Genomic DNA, 18,735 nt, shown 5'->3' on the forward strand with positions numbered 1-18,735 from the left:
TAACTACCAGGTAGGTAGGTAGGTAGGTAGGTAGGTAGGTAGGTACCTGCCCTAGATACTAAGAGGTGCTGCTGCATTTGTGAGAGACAATTTTAATGTCGTGCAACATTTCCAAATATTTCGTATACATTCGATGTTTGTAACCTGCTATTTCTCTGCCTCAAAACATTTCCCGATGGTATCTCTAATATCATGCAATAGTACAACAAAAAGATTCGTGCCACCCTGTCAAAAATCCATCAAAATTAGTAGCATAATAAATTTGAAACCTTCGATGTGAGCGCCACCCCATAATCATCCTGATCAGATGTCACAGTGATCGAACCGAACAAAAAGAAAAAAAATATAAAGAAAACATCTCTCTGCTATAAGCAGTATTAAACCCTCTGCTGCCCCCTGGCCACGACCCCATCCATACTGAGGTTCATGACGGGACGTTGGATGTCGAAACTCCTGCTGGGGACGTTCCTCCCGCCCGGGGTGCGAGGGTTGGCTACGTTGACGCGCCCTCCGCGCTCCGTCAGCCTCGCAGGCGTGTGTGCCTCTTCGTCGTCTTCGTCGTCTTCGCTGTCGGACCTGCCGGCCTCCCTATCCTCGTAGTTTGCGAGACGAGCAAAGTAGTCTGCCAGGCCGTCGACGCTGGGCGTGCCAATGATTAGGTCGTAGTTTGGCGGCGGGGTGCTGAGCCCGTCGAGCGCTGGCGGCGGCTGGTCCGCATCGAACGGCGGCGGGTTGAAGGATGGCACGCGCATCAGGTGCATGGGACGCGCGGTCGGGAGCTCGTTGTTGCGCACGCGCTGGAGCGGGTTCGCGATCATCGAGCTCGCGGGTCGGAAACTGCTGCTGCCGCTGCCGCTGCTGTCGGAGCGGCCGATTCCTGGGTTCGCAGCTGCGAGGTGTGCGGCTGGGGGAGTGGCTGGCAGAGACGGTGCGGTCGGCGAGTCCGGGTTGACTTCGACGACGGGGAGGGTGCCCGTCGAGCTGGCGGGGCTCGGCTCGGTCGCTATGACGGCGGCGTCTGGGCAACCGCAAGTTGTGGCTTGGCAGTATTGTGATAGCTGCGAGCCGGAGTACTGCGGGAGGGAAGTGTTGGCCTGAGTGGCCCGGCAGTTGAGCACGGTGAATGGTGAGTCGATGCTGATCTCGAAGTGGCGGCGGCGTTTTCCTGTTGGGTCTTCGGGGTCAAGGCGAGAGATGCGCATGACGATCTACAGTTGTGTTAGCTGGTTGTTGTTGGGTGCTACATGGGCAGAATGGCAGCCAAGCCACATTGGATAAATTAGCCTGCTTACCTTGATCCAGTGGAAGACATTGACATTCTTCCAGCTGCAGTCGGGATGTAACCTCCTGCTTCGATCTCTTGCCATCATCTCGCAAGTCGGGATCTGAACGTTCATCTCCATTTCCGTTGCTGCCCAGTAGGACTCCAAGCCCAGGTCGAGATCGCCAAGCAGGTTCTCTGTTGATTCCGGCAGGGGTTCAGGCATGGTGTGAGACCTTGCGGCATCCATAGCCCTCCTCCTCTCAGCCGCCGCCCTGGCGTATATGCGTTCCTCATCTGTCAGCTCGCCGCCACGTACAACGTTGATCTCACTTGTTGCGTATTGCGGGTCGATTCCCTTTCCAGCAGTCTTCTCCAGGAGCAGGATCTTCCTGCCCTGGTCCTTCCTGGTGACACGTTTGTCGTTTGTCCAGTACTCGATCGATTCGGTGACGAACACCTTGATCTTGTGGACTTGCACCTTGGCAAGTGGAGTCAGTTTAAAAGCGATGGGAATTTTGCCGCCAATGGGGAACGATTTGCCGGAGATCATGATATCGTAGTGAAGTTGGTCTTCCCACTGTCGTGATATTGAGATTGGCTCGCTCATTTCGAGGGACAGCTGGTCAGGTACCCTAACGATGCTGACCTCCTTGGAGCCGCTGAGATTGGCCCTGAAGGCGCCGGCTCTCTCGATGACAGTCTCCAGGTTCCACTTGACGGAGCCATACTGAAGCTTGATGGTCTCAAGCTGGTGGTGGTCGATAGGGAGCTCGAAGGAGTACTCATAAGTGCCCGGAGTGAACACTTTGTAACCTTTCAATTGCGTCTGGTTCGCAAGTGGTGACTCGCCCTTGCCGAAACTCCTGGACTGCACAGACTGCAGTGACAATCTCTTTAATTCCTTAGGCGTGAGGCTTGTTGATTGTCTGTGTCTCGCAAGTGTGTTTACGGATGTATTTGATCCGTTGGGAGAAAGTCGCTCGAGTATATGTCCATGAGTTTGGTTGGTCGGCGTCTTCATGGTAAAGACACACTGGTTGCCAAACTCCGTCTCCCATCCATCGTGCATGGCATGGAAGAAGGTAAGCCCCTGTGTCCGGAGGGACTGCTCCTCAAAAGTATCCACTTTCAATGGCGGGATGCCTTCGGGCCACTCAGTTCTCGCCTTGCCGACTAATTTTAGCGTTATTGACTTGAGTTTTGTGTTCTTGTTAACGTTCAACACCAGTTTGCCGCGCAAAAGTGCGGTACCGGGGGTTGAAGATTCGCGGTTGTGGCCCTCGTGTTCGAAGCCAGAAAGAAAAACGTTCTGTTCAGCGAGCAGAATGGAGCAGCTCAGCCCACTGGCGGACGCCACTGGCTTGGGGACCTCGGTGACGGCCGAGCTCATGACGGTCTTTGCGGACCTCGTCGAAAGTATGCTATGCCTGTTGGAGTTGTTGGCGTATCCCACGCCACGGCGCAAATCCATCATCGGCGGTCGTACCATTTGGTCTACCATGTTGAAATCCACAGATTCGTCCCCTTGAAATCCGTCAGCTATCCTGGAAAATCTCCGGCCTAGTCGACCGTCTGCGAGCCAGTCAACCGGTCTACGCGCCCGGCCCTCTTCTGGTCGCTGGACGACCTCGCTGTGGAGAATCGGCGGTGTCGGCGGACGGGGCGGTGCCTTTGGTGTCGAAAATACCGAGAGGACTTTTTGAAATAGTCTGGTTGCTGCACCGTCCTCCAACTGAAAATGGACCCGCTTCCTATCGACGTTGTCGTTTTGCTTTTGCTTTCTCTTCCTTCCCTTCCACCTGCCCGAAGCTGCAAGTTCCCTCCGTGCCAACTCCTCCGCCGAAATTGGTCGCAGCTCACGCGGGATGAAACCGGCTGGATACGAGACGATGTGAATCGAATGTGGCCGTCGGGGCCTGGGGCCAATCAGAGGTGGGGGAAGAGTGACGGGTGCAGCCGCAATCGATCGCCGGTCGCTCTGTTCCCTGGGTGTAAAATATATGGCTCCGTGAGCTGTCCTGCAGAAAGGCTCTGTTCGACTACGTCTGTAGCCGCGGGGTCTTTCTGCAGACATGGCGGGTGGCGAGCGTTAGAATTCCGCGGGGACTAGAGATAGTAGACGAGGAACGAACAACAACAACTAAGAGAAAAAAAAAGAGGCAAAGGGTCCACGTAAAAGAAAGAAATGCACGACGTCAGGCAGTAGCGGTTTCGAAAGCGAATAGAACTAGCCGCGGGGAACGGGGGTTGGTGGCTTGGGGGAGACCGCGGTGACCTGAAGTCCAAAGAGACTAGAGTGACGCCGCAGCGCGGCTAGGTTGCCTGGACATGTGTGCTATGGGGGGATTTTGGGGGATCAAAAAATAAAATAAAAATAAAATAAAAAGGAGGTTTGGGGCGGTTTAGCTTATTGCGGCCTGCCAGGGATGATGGCCCTGGTATAAACGCAAAATGTGGGCAGATGTGCCACGTTATGCAGCACCTATCTTGTGATCTGAGTGCGGTCAAGAGACGAATATGATGTGCTGGCCAACGTGAGGAAAGGGTATCCCGCGATGTGAAAGAGGTCTTTTTTTAGGACAGGGTGCCCTGCGTTTAGGGCCAGGCCGAGATCGACAGCGGCGGTGGAGGGAGCCGTCAATCGTTGGAATTGTTGGCAAGCGAATCCACCCCAAAGAGAGAGAAAAAAAAAACAAGAGACCGGATGCAGAAGCAAATGGCGGGGAAGTACAGTAGTAGAGATGGAAGGGAATATGGCAGTTGGCAAAGCCAAGACGGGATCGCTGCAGGTTGGCGAATCAGGGAGAAAGTTGAGGGGGGAGACGAATGACTGGAAAATAAAGCGAGGCGGACGAATCAAGGACAGGGTGCCAGAGGCCATCACCGACCCTATCCATGAATCGGTGTAGGTTCAAAAGATATTCAACTCATAATAAAGCGAGTCTTAATGACACGGAAGTAAGAAGAACCTGGACGGCTTGTGTCGGGGCGTGCGTTCGTGCTAACATCGGTGCAAAGTAACGCAGACAACCAAGGAATAGGGCGGGCCATGGACGATGGACAAAAAGTGGGGGAAACTTGTCAAAAAAAAAAGTGAATTGGGTATGGATAGTACACTGTATTGGGGGTTGGAGGAGGACGAGCAAGTAGCAAACCGCGCCAGCAAGCAAGCGGCCGGCCGACACTAGGTGTACTGGGGCCACTAGACAAGACGGCGTATGCGAGTCGTGTGCTTCTGGGCTGGGCTCCTAAACATTGGCCCGGGCCTATCTAGAGGCATGTCTTTGAAAGGGGAAGAGATGGGACGGGGACGAGCGACTTGACTTGGGTGGGCATGGATGGGGTCGGTGAATATCTTGCCCGCGAGCAGTGCGGGATTGGCCTCGTCTGTTTTTTTTCTCCCTCTCTTGGGAATAAAATCAAAGCGCACAAACGCTTATGGACAAGGGTTCCGGATGGAAGTTGGAGAAGGCGAAGAAGAAAGAAAGAAAGGGGATGCGAATGAACAAGCACTGACCTTGTCAAAGGAATGTCTCAAGGCGCAACGGCACCCCAGACAGTCGTCGGATTCCGCTTCGTATCCTCCCCGTGACACAAAGGGCCGATAATACACTTTTGAGGTTCAAGACAAGATAATAATAAAACGGTCGTCCGTTGGGTTGATTGTATTGTAGTTGAAGATCAAAAAAAAGAATCGTTGGATTGGCGAGCCAGCGCCCGGCCCGTCTTACTTTGTGTCTGCAGCCGCCTGTGTAGCCCACAACACGTCTGGGGTCGTGAGCCGCCGGTGTGTGAGATCACAATTTGGCGGCAAAACTTTTTTTTTGTGATTGTGTGAAAAGTCGGGAGGCGCTGTTGGTGCTGGTGCTGGTGCTGATGTTCGATATGGGTTGTGTATAACGTTGCGGCGGATGCGCAAAGCAATTGAGTGCAAACTTGGAATTGATTCTTTGTTTTGCAATGATGATAGACCCCTGGATTTCCTTCAGCTGTTTGCAGATAGGCGGACGCTCTGAAGAGAGATCGCGCACGTCTTTTTTTTCCCCTCTTGATTCTTTTTTTGAGTTTTGACGGGGGGCTTTATTGATGCCCGAACAATCCCCGGTTGCCGATGCCCCAAAAGCAAGGTGCCTCTTTAGTTCCAGAAAAGAAAAATAAAGTAGAGTAATCGGTGCAACACGGGCGGCGCGCGCGCGCGCTATTCCCAAACTGACGAGGGTTCGCCGGCAAAACTAAATGGCGACAAAAAAATCGATGATTTTCACAAGCAAACTGTAAGCGTAGTATAGACGCACAACGAAATTCCCGGGAACGGGGAACGGGGGATGGGTGGTAAAGACTAAGATAAACAATAAACGACGAGACAAAGCTGAAGGGAAGGCAAATTGGCTGATGTCGCTGGCGCCCGCTTGTTTCCAATCGCTGTGCTTTGCTTTTTTCTTTCTTTTTTTTCTATTTCTTTTTTTTTTTTCCTTCTCGCTTTTCTTTCTCGACCCTCTCTTCTCCGTCCCCTTAACCCCTACTGCCCAGAACAATTCCATCCAGTCTAGTCCAGCCCAACCCAGAGCTGGACCCAAAAATTGGGTTTGCGACTGAACTAGGTGCGGGACGCAAGACAAAAGCTGCGATGACGATGCCGTCATTGCGGGGCGCAGAAACTGGGTCAAGACCACTGGCCTGGACTGGGCAGGCGAGGGTGGGTGCTTGGCAGTTGAGGCCCTGGGCGCACGGTCTGGTTCGCGTGGACACGCTGCAGTCTGCACAGTCAGAATATTCCGGGCCGGGTCGTCATCCACCTTGTCATGGCGGATAGGAGGACAACACCACATCCGTCAACAGGAATAAAAATGCCCAAAACCGCCAAGTTTGTTCGACAGATAATACTTGCTGGAGCTCTAGCGATCCGTGGGGCTTGTTTACCTCCTTACATTCGCTTATAGTTTTGTATAGCTACAGTTACTTTTGACCTGCCGTACCTTGCGTTCCCTGCCAGGCTTGCAGCAAACATGGCCACTCACAATGTCGATGGAGTCAAAAGCCCACAAGCAGGGCAGCCGAAATCGGGTGCTTGATCGTTTATGACAAGCAGAATTCTTGATTCAACCAGCGACGCAAACGGCAAGGCGGTTACTCGCATGGCTTTATCGAACTCTCAATCCCCCAAAGCCCATTGTTGCTGACAAGCAGCCACTGCGGTACATGCAAGCCTACGGTAGGTAGGTAGGTAGTTAACAAAAGAACAAGAATCCAAGCTTCCCCCCGCATGGCAAGAAATAAAGAAGCGGTGACGGCTGGACTGGCAGGAATAGCGCCAACATTGGTCGCGTCGTCGTGTGTGCGTGCGTGTCCCATGTCGACTGGTAGGTGTACTCCGTACCGCCCGCCGTACATATTGTGTGCCGAGTGGTGTGGTGCCAAATTGGAGATCCGTCATTAACCCCATCGGACCAACAGATGCCGGCTACCCTGTGTTGACTATCAGGGAGGGTGGTAAGGGTGATACCCCAAAACGGTGGTGGCAGTAAGTTTTCTTGGGCTAGACCTCCAAGGAATCTTTCCATTCATGTCACTATTCCGTGATCTTGCGCCTCACAGTCTTGGGCCGCCATCGAAGCCGTCGCAAACTACGATGAATCATCTGTTACCTCATGTGTGCAACATTGCTTCACAATTTTGACTTACTTTTCTATTCTATTTTAGATCTTTTACTAGCAGTACCGTTGACCATCATGCCATCCGCTGTATCAGATCCGAAGCGAAAACGTGATTCAACCATCACATCAGCATCCAAGCCAAGCTCAACAACTTTTGGGAATGTCACAGCCAGCCTCTCCAGTCCTTAGCAATAGCGTCATTGCTGTCACTTTCCGGTTCTTTGAAAATTGAGGAGATGGTGTGGGTCAATCACACCCAAGCATCTCCAATCAAAATGTGGGTGGGGCCCGGCTACCGGCCTAACGGCGTTGGTACGCGGTCGCTACCTTTTTGTACGTAGGTTTTTTTTTTTTTTTTTTTTAGATCGGTTCGCGCCCTTCTGCCGCTGTACCATTGCACTACCCGACAATGAGCGCGCCAATCGGTTGGTTCTACGTATAATGTTTCAATCCTGAGAGTCGAGACCGGCAGCGACGGCAACTGGCGCGTTTCATAGTCTCTTTTTGTTTTGTTTTTTTTTGCTCTCTTCATACCTCTGACCCAGGCTGTCCGCTGTGCCCTCCCTTCTGGTTCGCGATGACGACCAAGGAAACCAATCGGGCGGGTCGCATTCTACATGATGCACTTGTCCAAATTCCACAAAGTCTTTTAATTGAAGAAGCGTTTTCCGATTACTTTCCCGAGTCATGACTGACCTCTCGGCCCACTCGCATGAAGAGCATGACGAACCCAACGAGGCCATTCACGCCTGTCAAGGAGGACTCCCCGTCAAAGTGCCACCGCCACTTGCGAAGTTGCGATAATACCTCCTAGAACTAGTAATTCTAGTAGTGGTGATATTTCCCTCAATACTTCTTTCTTGAATAAGACCCTGCAGTCCACAGCCCACTAACGTACATAGTACAAGGCAGTACTTGGTCAACAGCCTGGTAAGATCGCCAGCGAGTCAATCCGCTCGCTGTCGCCTTCGCCCTGCTTTTTTCGTTGATTGCAAGCAGGCCCGACCCCTGATGCCTGAAGCACTCTTAAAGCGCGAGCCTGATAATCCCAAAGTTTAGTGGATATTGCCCAAGACTGTCTGCCTGCTGGACCTGGCAGTATGTACCTGAGCAAGCTAAGGTAGTTCAGACCCTTTTACTCTTTTGTTCGAATGCCCCCCCGCTCCCCAAAACAAGACAAAAGGTTTTTAAACATGCCACCGTAAAGCATTGGCCGTGATTCGTCGCCATGGCTATCCCCGGCAAACCCGGACCACACCACCACCAAAAAGGGCCTCGGAGATGCATCGGCCCCACGCCACCGCGATGCGATCTTCGGACCGTTGCGGGTTTTTTTTTTTTTTTTTTTTTTTTTTTGTATCTGAACTTGATTCACATCCCCTTCTCCCGCAACCATCCCTCTGATATTTGGTTCATCTGTTTAGTCATTTGACTATTTGTTAATTTTGTTCATCTCCTATACCTAAGCTGTATGAGATACCAATGTCTCCTGATCAGCCTCCCAATGTCAAGCGGCTTTGTGCGCAACCGCGAGCGCAAGCGAGGTATGCATCTTTATTTCTATTTTTGGAGAGCAGGTCTTATGATACTCAGATCATGGTATTTCCGTTGTTGCAGCCTTCCTAGTCGTTACTCCCCGGTAAGGTACCTATAGAGTCTGCTTTCCTGCTTTTTCCTCGTAAATGCGCTAGTTTTACTATAGTCCCTTGGCACGTAAATGTTTGACGATGGAATTCCGTCAACTTGGTCGATGATGATTGCATTGTATTGGAAGGAATTGCCACCCGGCATTCGGCTTGCTTATTACTTCTTCAGCATGTGGCAGTGGTTGCTAAGAGATATGATCTCGTGTGCCTATCGGCAGTTGCAGATGCGACCATCCCACTGGTTCGCACATTGCCTATGGGGTTTTGGGGGTATACAACGACCCCTGCATATGATAGCTGCAGCAATATCCGGGCTTGACCAGAAAGCCCGCCTCATTTTTGCCCCCTTGCCCCCTCCCATCAGCCTCATTAGGCCATCCCCGCTTTATTCACGGCATTTTATTCCTATTATGACATGATCGCCGCGGTTGTTATGATTGATGGCAAGTACTGTACATAGGGTTTATGCAGTCTTTATTTGGATGTCTATGCCGATCCCCTTTCGCTATGCATTGCAGATAATGTCCAAGAATTACACACTCACGCTCCCATATCACCCGTCGAGAACCGTGTATACACCTTCAACCCTATCCTCCTCGTAGGCATAGGTGTAACCAGAAGTTGGTTGGTACGGTTTGCTGCAGACTTCGCCAGACGTGGGGCTCTTTTGCCAGACCTCGACCAACTTCAGCCCGAGCAGCCGTGGTCCAAAGCCCGGTTTATCAACTCGCGCTTGTGTATGCGTTTCGCTGCGATCGTTCCCGTCCAGCGACGTTGTGAATGTACACTCGCCCTCGGCAACCATGGTTCCCGTCACGAGGAACAGGTGTACGCCGGCCGCCATCGTTACCCTGGCGGCCTGCTGCCGCACCAGCTCATCCGCACTGTAGCTCTGCAGCCTGGAGAAGGTGGTCGCGCCGGTGACGAATTGCATCGTCGTCCGGTGAAAGCCGTCGCGGCGCCTCTCGGGCATTTCCTGAAGCAGGTCGCCGTATCCCGTGCCGAGGCCTGCGGCGGCGAACTGCTTGTATTTGACCGATTGCACATCCCGGGCCGGGCTTAACCTGAGCTGGGCGACGGCTTCCTCGGGCCTCTTTGGGTTGGTGATGACGGAGCCCAGTGGGACGTCCCCGGCAGTCAAGTTTCGCCATGGACGCTTGCTCCACTGCTGGCCGCCAGGCTCCTTGTCGATGATCATGAAGTACTCATCTGGTATCCTTCGGTAAGTTTGTGTTGTGGGTGCTATCATTTTTTTTCGCGTGATTTTGATCGTGTGTTACAAGAAGAAGCATGGGTATATGCTGGTATTGTCGATGGCTTACCTCCAAACGCAAAATGGCCAAGGGGAGTAGATACGACTTAAATGTCGACGAGGAAAACCTACAAGCGCCTAAAGTCAGAGTCAGTTGCACATTCACAATGACCGCTTTATCAGGCCTTCCCTAAACATCTTTTCTTTTGTGGCTACCTATATTTTCACCATGTGTTGGTCTTTTGTCTATTTGGGCAAAACAGCACCCCCTTTGTGACCTTGGTCTTGTGGACCCAATTGATGCTTGTCGTGGCAGTGCTGTGTAGCCGCGTGAGGGCGACGCGTAGCCAGTGGCCAATGTCAGGGAGGCAACCATCCCCAAAGAAATCGACGCCTGCTTGTGATTCGCATCCAATCGAGGGCCGGTCAGTCTTATTTTCTCCGGCCCGCATGCCTTAACCGCTGGGTCGGGGTAAGATGGGCATGGCTTTGTCTTGGCATTCTTTGTTGACGTATCGGTTGTCGCCAACCTGTAGAGGCTCAGCCGTGCTTCGCCTTTTTTCACCATTTTATCAGCGCTCCAAAGGGAAAAGAAAACAAAAAACGCGATGAGAAAATATTATGCTATTTGTGATTTGCCATCCCTCAAAGTTCCACTTTGGGTCCCTGCGGAACTGACAAGTCTGCTGCTGCTTCTCTGCATGCAACAAAACTCCCTACAAGTTACAACTGACCTGCGCCATCCATCCCTTAGTTTTCAACTTAGAGCATCATTTATCTGCATGCAGAAAGCCCTGTTCTGAGTAGATTGAGCCCGTGAATCATAACCGCACACTCTGCTAGCCCGCTGAGGAAAATCTGATGAGCAACATGCAGCCTTTCCACTGGTAGGGCTGTATTTATTCCATTTACTCGGTCTTCTCTGTTGTGTAACTGTCAAAGCTCAGCCAGCTTACCTGCCCAATGGGTAGCTCAAAAGCTTTTATACTGGCGACGTGAGCGTGTTTGCTGGACTTCTGCACTGCGACACTGGCAGCCGAGGCGTTGATGCCTGCACCACCTCCCTAGGTAGGCAGACTTTCAGTATCAGCCTGGCCGGAAGTCTTGATAGTAGCACTGCTTATACTTGAATCTCACTGTCAGCTGTACAGCCTATAACTATTTGGTCGTTTGACACCAGTCAAAGTTTGGAGGCCACCACGTGTTTATTCTGTTGCGATCGAGGCCCCGATCATATCGAGTGGAAATAAGTGCTGCTGTTCTCTTTTATAAGTTATAAGAATTCATCTTTGAGGAGTGCCTCAGGCTGGGACGTTACACTACAGATGCCAATAGACATGCAACAGTTTGTATGTCTTGATTTGGGTATAACGGGAAGCTCAGGGCTTTTGGGTTAGTGGGAGTCAAGGACAAAATAAACCCAAGCCAGGCAGCTGTCGTAGATTCTCCTCAAAGTGATTGTTTACCTACGTTTGAAAATGCTAACATCCGCACCGTGGCAGGCTGTTGAAAACTACTTGACCGTAGTGAGCCTTGATACAGGTAAAGACAGTGATGATCTATAGAGATTCGCTCAACGTAAATCAAACAATTCTGTATAACGTCTAGATGGTACGAAGAATCACCAAGCAGTAATTTGGGTGAAGTTGGAATATCCCCGGCGGGCTAACTGAATACCTGATAACAACTCTCTCCCGTACACAAAATTTTCAGTATGGGCGCACGGACCATGCTGTTAACGTTTGCGCGGGACTTCCGCCTGTAGCCCTAACAGGCGCGCACACACGAAAAACTCTTCAACCTGTCGCCCTAAGCACCGTCACTACACGGAACGCCTTTCCTCGCAACACCCATGTATAATCGACAGATCTCCCCTTTGACGAGTTTTCCACTGATCGCGGTGAAGGAAGAGTCCGATCGGCGGCTCGGCGCGCCACCCGCATAGAGGCGCACAAGACAAGGCCCAATCTCGCGATGCGAGCCAGCGTGGCACAAAAAACTTTGCCAGCCGGAAAGGCAGGCGTCCTTCCCCGGAAGGCTAGACAATACGGTTTAAAAGAAAGGGAAATTAGGCTGAGAACCACCCGACGGTTCTTCGAATCGACAGGGCACCCTCTCACCCCCTCACACCTTCTGGGATTGCCTGCAGCGAGGAGGTAGTGCCGTTACGGGGGTTGGTTAGTTGTACGTGGACCGGAAGCACTGTGCCGGCGCGGCAGTCTCCAAAGGGTCCCGACAGCAAGACGTGGTCGGCCCATTGCTGGAGACGGCTTTGGGTAACGGGAAGCAAGAAACGTGGGCACGGCCTTGGTTCGCACCCTTGGTACACCCCGTGGACGGTGGGCCGTGGTGGAATAGTGTGACTGAGGCGCCCCATGCTTCTCACTCGCACTGGGAATCTGCGCCGGGTCTGGAGGACGGGAAGAACTCGATTGCATTCATGTCCACATTGTGGCGCTGGGCTAGCCCAGGAACCAACGGGGGACTAAGCTGTGGATGGACATGTACGGGGTGTCGCCGGCTTTTCGAAGCTTTCTACTCGCACTAGGGACGTACACCGGGGCAGATGATGTCGTCGGCATGTTAGGCGGAAGAGACGCTATTTTAGCCGGAGAGGACGGATGCGCGCGTCGGTCTACCAAGAGGCCTTTTTGTGGATGCGGTAGGCTTAAGGTGCAAACCTTGTATTTACGTGGCAGGCTGGGTATCCAGCGACTAGGAGGGCTCTAGCTGGCCTGTCCGTTAGAGGGTCTGGTCCAACCCTGTGACTATAGTTTACTGTAGGAAATGCAAGGCGAGGAACTGCGTTTGCCAAGACCCCTACTGGGCCATTATTTGGCCATGAGGACCGGCCACGGCGATTTCAAGGCCTACCATGACCGTTTCAACCACCAGGATGCAAACACCTCGTGTGCCTGGTGCTGGAAGCGGACCTCCCCTGAGCACCCGGTGCACTGCCGCTATTCGCGGGCGGTGTGGAGAAACTGGCCGTGGCCTAATAACGACCGGCCGGCCGGGCCGCCAAATCGCGCCCAACGCTGGAAATTCTTCCAGACAAGCTTCGGGCAACCGAAAAGCTTTGAGGCGTTTTCGATAGCCACCAACTACTTCAGCGCCCGCCCCAGAGCGGCCCGCCAGCGCCCCGCGCGCCACGAACGCACTTTACGCCTAGGGACACCGATCGTAAACGACTCGAACTCTGACGAGGAATAGACTTACTGCCTTTTCACCCACACTTCACGGCACAAGCCGTCAGACGAACCCTCCGTGCACCTTAGGCACGGGGTCGCGTCAGTGAACTAACCCCCTAAGCAGGACCGGGCCCGAACCCAGTCAGGCACGATCCGCCTCTGCCCTCCTTGTTTTCCCCCTGTGTAAATAAAGAAGATAGAACGCGCGCCGAGATACCCCTCGGGAGGTTGCTAACGGCCGGCTAACAAGCCGGGCCGAGCCCGGCGTTAACTAATACTACTACTACTACTACTACTGAATACCTGATAAACCACCTGCCTCATGCTGTGAAAACCCAAACCTTTCACGCTAAGGTAACACAGAGACTTGCACCTCATCACTCCAGACAAAGTATCTCAGCTCACACTCTTAGACTAACAAGAAAACATTTCTACTTTTTCCAAGCATCAGAATTTCCAAAGTCCCTATTATGACTCTAATAACTTTTGAAAAAGCATTATATTCGTGTGACCTACACGGTAGGCAATGAATATATAACATAGTGGCTCTCTGTGCTTTATCACAATACCTAAAGCACTATACTATCTATATATAAACACAATTATTGTCTTGATATACTCATGGTGTTCCACACACTTATGGATGACCTGAAGACCCGGAAGCTCCCGTAATTTTGGGAAGCTATATCCGTCCTTCTGCTCTCGTACAGAGGGATAACTAGAGGTGGCAGGCTTTCCCTATCCCTATAGAATATATGTTTCTTTTTAAAGTCCTCAAATTGCAACTCAAACTCCTCCTGGGACAGATACTAGCGGGATCCATATAGCTTTTAGAAGTCCCGATGATAAAGCATAACTTTATAGCTTTACATACATAAAACATTTACTGCACTTTTCACCTAGCAAAGAATCATTCATAGTTGTATCGTTACAGGAAATATATCTTCGAGATAAGCATGCGACGTATAGCTAAGTCGCATCTTTCTGCATGCGCACGTTGACGTTGAGACTTGTTGACTCTGTCTTATACGACGGCGAGGAGCCTATTTTGTGATACTCGTGGGATACAATCAGCTCCCCACTTCAAAATCCCTCATTTTCCATCCCAAAGGACCTATCACCGCATTCCACCTGTTCCCCGGTAGTTGGGTACCTAGGTAATTAAAGCCCTTTCCCAATCGATCTGCGGGGAAACAAAAGACCGACGTTACTTGCCGATGCGGGGTTTGGGACTGTGCGGTGGTAGAAAAACCCCCCAGCCAAGTCTTGCCCGCTCGATTTCAGCTACGGAATGCCATTGCCGGCTCGTGGACGTGCAGTACCGAAACGTTATTTTCACTTGTCGAAAGCTCAAAAAAAAAATCCGGGGCTTGGGTGGGCTCGATCCAATAGAAGAAATACCCTTTTCTGTCTGCAGCTTCACCTACCTAATACAGGTATAGCGTGGCACTCACACTTTTGTTTCCCCAAGATACTCCACCAGGGCCGGCTTATTGGGGGTAGCAGGCTATTCTCCTTGGCACCTTTCTCGGCTCGCCGGTTGTATCATCCACGTTGCCCCCGGGAAAGCGGCCGTACGCTGACGTATTTGTCCGTGAGCATTTTTTTTTTAAAAAGAGCCGCTCATGATGGCAACCTCGCCAGAATATCCAGGTTTGGATTCTCTCCCCTCCCTTGTCGCTTTCCCCGGTTCCATTCTCTACCGCTCCAGGCCTACATCATCATCCTCGATACCACCCTCCCCCCCCCCCCCCCCCCCTCCCCCTTTTTGACCAAAAAAAAAGAAAATGCGTCTATTAACCCACCTCTTGCTCCTCGCAGCGGGCAGCAGTGCGGCCGCCGCACACGTGGCACCGCGGCAGGAGGCCACGGGGCCGCCCGAGACGCCGACGCCGACGGTCAGCACGTGCACCAACAGCTCGAACGCGACGTGGGAGCAGGTGCTGGACCGGTTCCCGCCGGGCTCGCTGTCGGCCACCACGGCGCTGCCCGTGCCGGCGCTGACGGTCGACTTTCGCCTCCAGGTGGACCTGAACCCCAAGATCGCGCTGGGCAAGGGGGTTTGGGGCGAGCGCAACTGGATCAGCTTCAAGAGCGGGCAGTGGAGCGCCACGTGGGGGAACGGGACCGTCGAGGTTTGTTGTCTCTTTATGTTTTTTGTCGTTTCTTTGATCGTGCCCCCGGTGCCTACCTTTTTTTGTTTCTTCTTCTTTATTATTGCAAAGCCTGGACTGACAGCAAAATAGCCTGGCGGCCAAGACGCCCAGCTCCTGGTGGAGAACAAGGCTACGTTCGTCGACACGCAGTACCTCCTCAAGACGGCCGATGAGAAGCCAGCGTACATTATGGTGCGGACTCAGGGATGGAGGACGGGCCCGCCCGACGTGCTGGAGAAGCTGCTAGATCCGATCGAGGGCGACAAGGTGCCTGCGTCGGCCTACCGCTTCCGGCTTACCATCAAGCTCGAGACGGGAGACCCGCGCTACCTCTGGGTCAACGAGGGCATGTGGATCGGCAGCGGGATTCGCAGGGGTTCCGAGGGTAAGTCTTCTTTTCCCTTGGTCTTTTGTCTCGGTGATGCCTCTTTCTTGTTGCTGACTTGAGAGCTCCCCGTGTAGTCATCTACGACGGCTACAGGCTACTGTAATACGGCGATAATCGGCCGCCTGGGAGGAGGCACAAAGTCCACTAGCCGACGCCATCGCAGCTCCAGAGTCATGATGGAGGGGGCTTTCGCAACGTGCATCCCCTATTGGCAACATGTTAGGCAAGACAAAGATGTATTACAAATGTCACATGCCGGTGGTCCGGACAAGATAGCAGCGGCGCGGACGACTGATGAATCGAGTAGTGGCCCCAATCTATTCGGCACGCGTCATTTTGTGCGCGGCTGGCGGCCATGGACAAGGAGCCACGGACACGTCGTTCGCCCCGGCTGACAAAATCCCCGAGTGATGTTTGCAGTCGGACTCGCGGCAAGACAGGACCCCTCTTTTTTTTCTAAAAAAAAAGAAAACTGATTCAGTGCGCGATGGCACGCTGTCGTTGTATATTCCGTAGCCTCTGGGTCCTCATACAAACCGTCTTTTCTAGCTTTCGGCGCAAGCTTCGGGCGGACATTTAGAGTCCGAGTCACGGGTTGCAACGGGGCCGGAGGTTAGACCGTAAAAAAACACTGTTCCTCACCCGTGTACTACTGCAGGCCAATATCAAAGGGGGGGAAAGCAATAGCTATATTCATCTTTCGTTCAAGCAACATCCTTTGACCACCCCCGCTAAACGAAGCGAGCATGCGTCATGGCTTCAAGTCAATACCTTGACTGCTCGAACGATCCGTCGCGACTTGCCAGGAGGAACGAGTTTCAATGGCAGAATCTGGTTCGTCAAGGTGTGGCTCCGAGGAAGCGAAACAGATCAGTAATTTGACAAATGTCGACACTTCGCGTCTTGTTCTCCGGTTGGTTAGTGGTAAGCTTTGGGGCAACAGGGTGAAAAAATACGGATGACTTCTTGGGTTGCATTTCGGTATCATTACACAAGGTAAAAAAAAAAAGAGTCTGGACCAGGGCGCACGCGCTATCCCACGTAGAACAAAAAAGATTACCGGGTCTCCTTGGTAAAAAGAGGGAAAAAGGAAATAAGATTGGCTGCACGTGTTGAGTGGTCTTTGCCTGGGCCATCTGATCTAATGTTTGTCTACATCTTCAAACAATCTACCTTGTACATTGACTAGAGCCGAGCTGGCTGCTTGCCGATTGGTCGTTGTGCCGACGGACTAGCCAGGTACGTTTAGATGGAAATCTTGCCCTTCTTTGATAGTTTCTGTTTTTTTCTTCTCCCGCGGGTATCTAGAAAGTATACTAGTTCTGGTAAATCTTCAAGTCGTCGTCCTGGTCATGAAATGTCGAGACTTCGGCCATCGGCGACCGGCCGACATGATCAAAATTCCCTAGATCCTAAGGATGATTCCCGGACGAACTCATTCTCCCAGCAGTCGGGCTAGCTCCCGCCTAAGTTTTATGCTATTCTAGAAAAGAGAAGAGACTGCTCGCATTGGCCCTGTGCGTCATTTTGATAGCTATTACCAAGTTCATCTGCTTGGTGCGATATGTGTCGGTGCCTGACCTGGATGTTATCTCATCAATTGACTTTTTTTGCACGACAAATCTAGGCCTGCCGAGAAGGTCAATAAGTTAGGTACCCAACTAAGTTACCTAGGTAGTGAACGAATCGGGTTCGCTGAGCGATGTGATCGGTCAGGCACGATTGCTGGTTCGATCGACAGTTGCAGGGACAAGGTACGCTTTTAGATACTTTGACACCCACTCTGTTAGATATTCTCCGAGCCTTTGTTTTTCTTTTATTATTTTGTATTTACCTTCCAAGTCTGTTTTATTACTCAACAAGCTTATCGTGCCAGAGGTTTGTCATGTTGCCCCGCCCTGGTTGTCCAAACTTAGGTGAGGCAAAGAAGAAGGAGCTCACCTTGAAACGCTCATGAGTGGCTGTCGTTTGAGGCTGGGCCGTTGGGAAGGTGTGGACAGGGGGCGCTTGAGGTTGAATGCGGTGGTGTTGTTGTTGATGAGATGGGGATTTTGGTCGATTGGGGGTTACCGTAAAAGGCATTACCCCGCCATATGTCTGACATGGATGTTAATTGGAGCATGCGATTATTATTATAGTTGTGGCTACGTGAGGTAATTAAGGGACAGTCAGTATTGGCCCTAGATCTAAATGAATCTGTCGCATCTTGCAAGCAACTGCAGCCCAACTGTCAAAAGGGTATTGTGCATATCCTGCAAGAAACTTCTCTAACCGAGCTAAAGCAAGACAAAGAAAAAAAAACACACACACACACAACGTTGTTTCTATTCGTCCGTTGTATCAAACACAGGCCAAGCTTCAAGCAAGCAATGGGAGAGAGCTTGGGAGTGCCCCACTATTGACAGAGAGCCAAGAGAGCATACAATCAGATGAAGCAGACACAAAATTCATAAACAACTAGCTTATGTAGAAAAACCAAGAGTGTTTGTTTCCCGGTCGGCTTTGTTTCAGGGACGCTGTGGAAGAAGAGGATAAAAATTCCCCAAACCAGGCTAGCTTCGCTCGCCTTAGTTTGTCATTTTCTTGGCCAACTGTATGTGCGCTTTTGCCCACTTAGATATCTAATCTATGAAGTATCAACGGCTAGCAGAAACAACAAGTTCAACTCTGATTAAACCGGCCCCCCCACCACACCTGCAACCATCTACGTGCGTTGATCAAGGTGAAATCAAAATGTTTATTTTCTGCAACGTGACCCTGAATCCTGGGCAGAACTCAAACCATGTCATGTCGACTCTTACTCGAGCGGAACTTGGCAGTGGTCCTGCAAGAATCGGCATGTCTGGGGACTCCCCCAATGCTGGGTACCATCCTGTCTTGGCGAGGAGGCCCTGTCACCCTTTTGTGTGTCGCCTTTTGCCCGGTCCCTTCTGATGTCGGCATCCGCTGATGCAGTCATGTAGGGATTAGGCTTTATTTTTATTTTGCTGATTTGCAGCCTCCATCTTTTGAGTTGAAAGGAGGTCGGTGCCCCGTCTACTTTGGGAGCAGGGACGATTCTCCCAATCCATCGAGTGATTCTCGATCTTTTTATTTACCACATCGACGTTTTCTGGTGTTTGCGTCCCATCGTGTGACCACACCTCTTTTTTTGGTTTCCTCCCCTTCCTTTCTCTTGAGCCCT

At 51.7% G+C, this 18,735-nt stretch overlaps 5 protein-coding genes across 6 annotated transcripts; 1 reads left to right on the forward strand and 4 right to left on the reverse strand.

Annotated features, from left to right (window-relative positions):
• Positions 1–17: 17 nt before the first annotated feature.
• On the reverse strand, positions 18–5,839 carry MGG_08765 (uncharacterized protein). The gene is made up of 3 exons (XM_003719166.1): positions 4,782–5,839; positions 1,293–3,328; positions 18–1,208 (listed from the first exon to the last, which is right to left on the reverse strand). The coding sequence occupies exons 2-3, from the start codon at positions 2,763–2,765 to the stop codon at positions 378–380; spliced, it is 2,304 nt and encodes a 767-aa protein (XP_003719214.1). The 5' UTR covers positions 2,766–3,328; positions 4,782–5,839; the 3' UTR covers positions 18–377.
• A 3,136-nt stretch (positions 5,840–8,975) lies between these two features.
• MGG_08764 lies at positions 8,976–10,104 on the reverse strand (the record flags this gene model as incomplete). Of its 2 annotated transcripts, XM_003719167.1 has the most annotated exons (2): positions 9,887–10,104; positions 8,976–9,773 (listed from the first exon to the last, which is right to left on the reverse strand). In XM_003719167.1, the coding sequence occupies exon 2, from the start codon at positions 9,760–9,762 to the stop codon at positions 9,118–9,120; it is 645 nt and encodes a 214-aa protein (XP_003719215.1). In that variant the 5' UTR covers positions 9,763–9,773; positions 9,887–10,104. The 2 variants fall into 2 exon arrangements, with proteins under 2 accessions (XP_003719215.1, XP_003719216.1); XM_003719168.1 differs by having other exon boundaries at positions 9,118–9,910.
• A 1,508-nt stretch (positions 10,105–11,612) lies between these two features.
• On the reverse strand, positions 11,613–12,398 carry MGG_17570 (uncharacterized protein; the record flags this gene model as incomplete). Its single annotated transcript, XM_003719169.1, has 4 exons — positions 11,613–11,854; positions 11,947–12,076; positions 12,135–12,226; positions 12,296–12,398. 4 exons carry the CDS (start codon positions 12,396–12,398, stop codon positions 11,613–11,615), a joined length of 567 nt encoding a protein of 188 aa, XP_003719217.1.
• A 2,396-nt stretch (positions 12,399–14,794) lies between these two features.
• On the forward strand, positions 14,795–15,946 carry MGG_14129 (uncharacterized protein; the record flags this gene model as incomplete). Its single annotated transcript, XM_003719170.1, has 3 exons — positions 14,795–15,142; positions 15,254–15,548; positions 15,645–15,946. The coding sequence occupies 3 exons, from the start codon at positions 14,795–14,797 to the stop codon at positions 15,944–15,946; spliced, it is 945 nt and encodes a 314-aa protein (XP_003719218.1).
• Positions 15,947–18,212: 2,266 nt separating this feature from the next.
• Positions 18,213–18,510, reverse strand: MGG_17571 (uncharacterized protein; the record flags this gene model as incomplete). Its single annotated transcript, XM_003719171.1, has 2 exons — positions 18,213–18,255; positions 18,353–18,510. 2 exons carry the CDS (start codon positions 18,508–18,510, stop codon positions 18,213–18,215), a joined length of 201 nt encoding a protein of 66 aa, XP_003719219.1.
• Between the last annotated feature and the right edge of the window lie 225 nt (positions 18,511–18,735).

The sequence above is a fragment of the Pyricularia oryzae genome, chromosome 6 (genome assembly GCF_000002495.2).
Source record: "Pyricularia oryzae 70-15 chromosome 6, whole genome shotgun sequence".
In the NCBI taxonomy this organism is placed as follows: domain Eukaryota; kingdom Fungi; phylum Ascomycota; class Sordariomycetes; order Magnaporthales; family Pyriculariaceae; genus Pyricularia; species Pyricularia oryzae.

Excerpts from the sequence above, each read along its gene's own strand:
- MGG_08765 (XM_003719166.1), bottom strand. The coding sequence starts at position 2,765 with ATGGTAGACCAAATGGTACGACCGCCGATGATGGATTTGCGCCGTGGC. Across the intron at positions 1,209-1,292 it reads ATGTCTTCCACTGGATCAAG|ATCGTCATGCGCATCTCTCG; the intron begins GTAAGCAGGCTA and ends ACACAACTGTAG.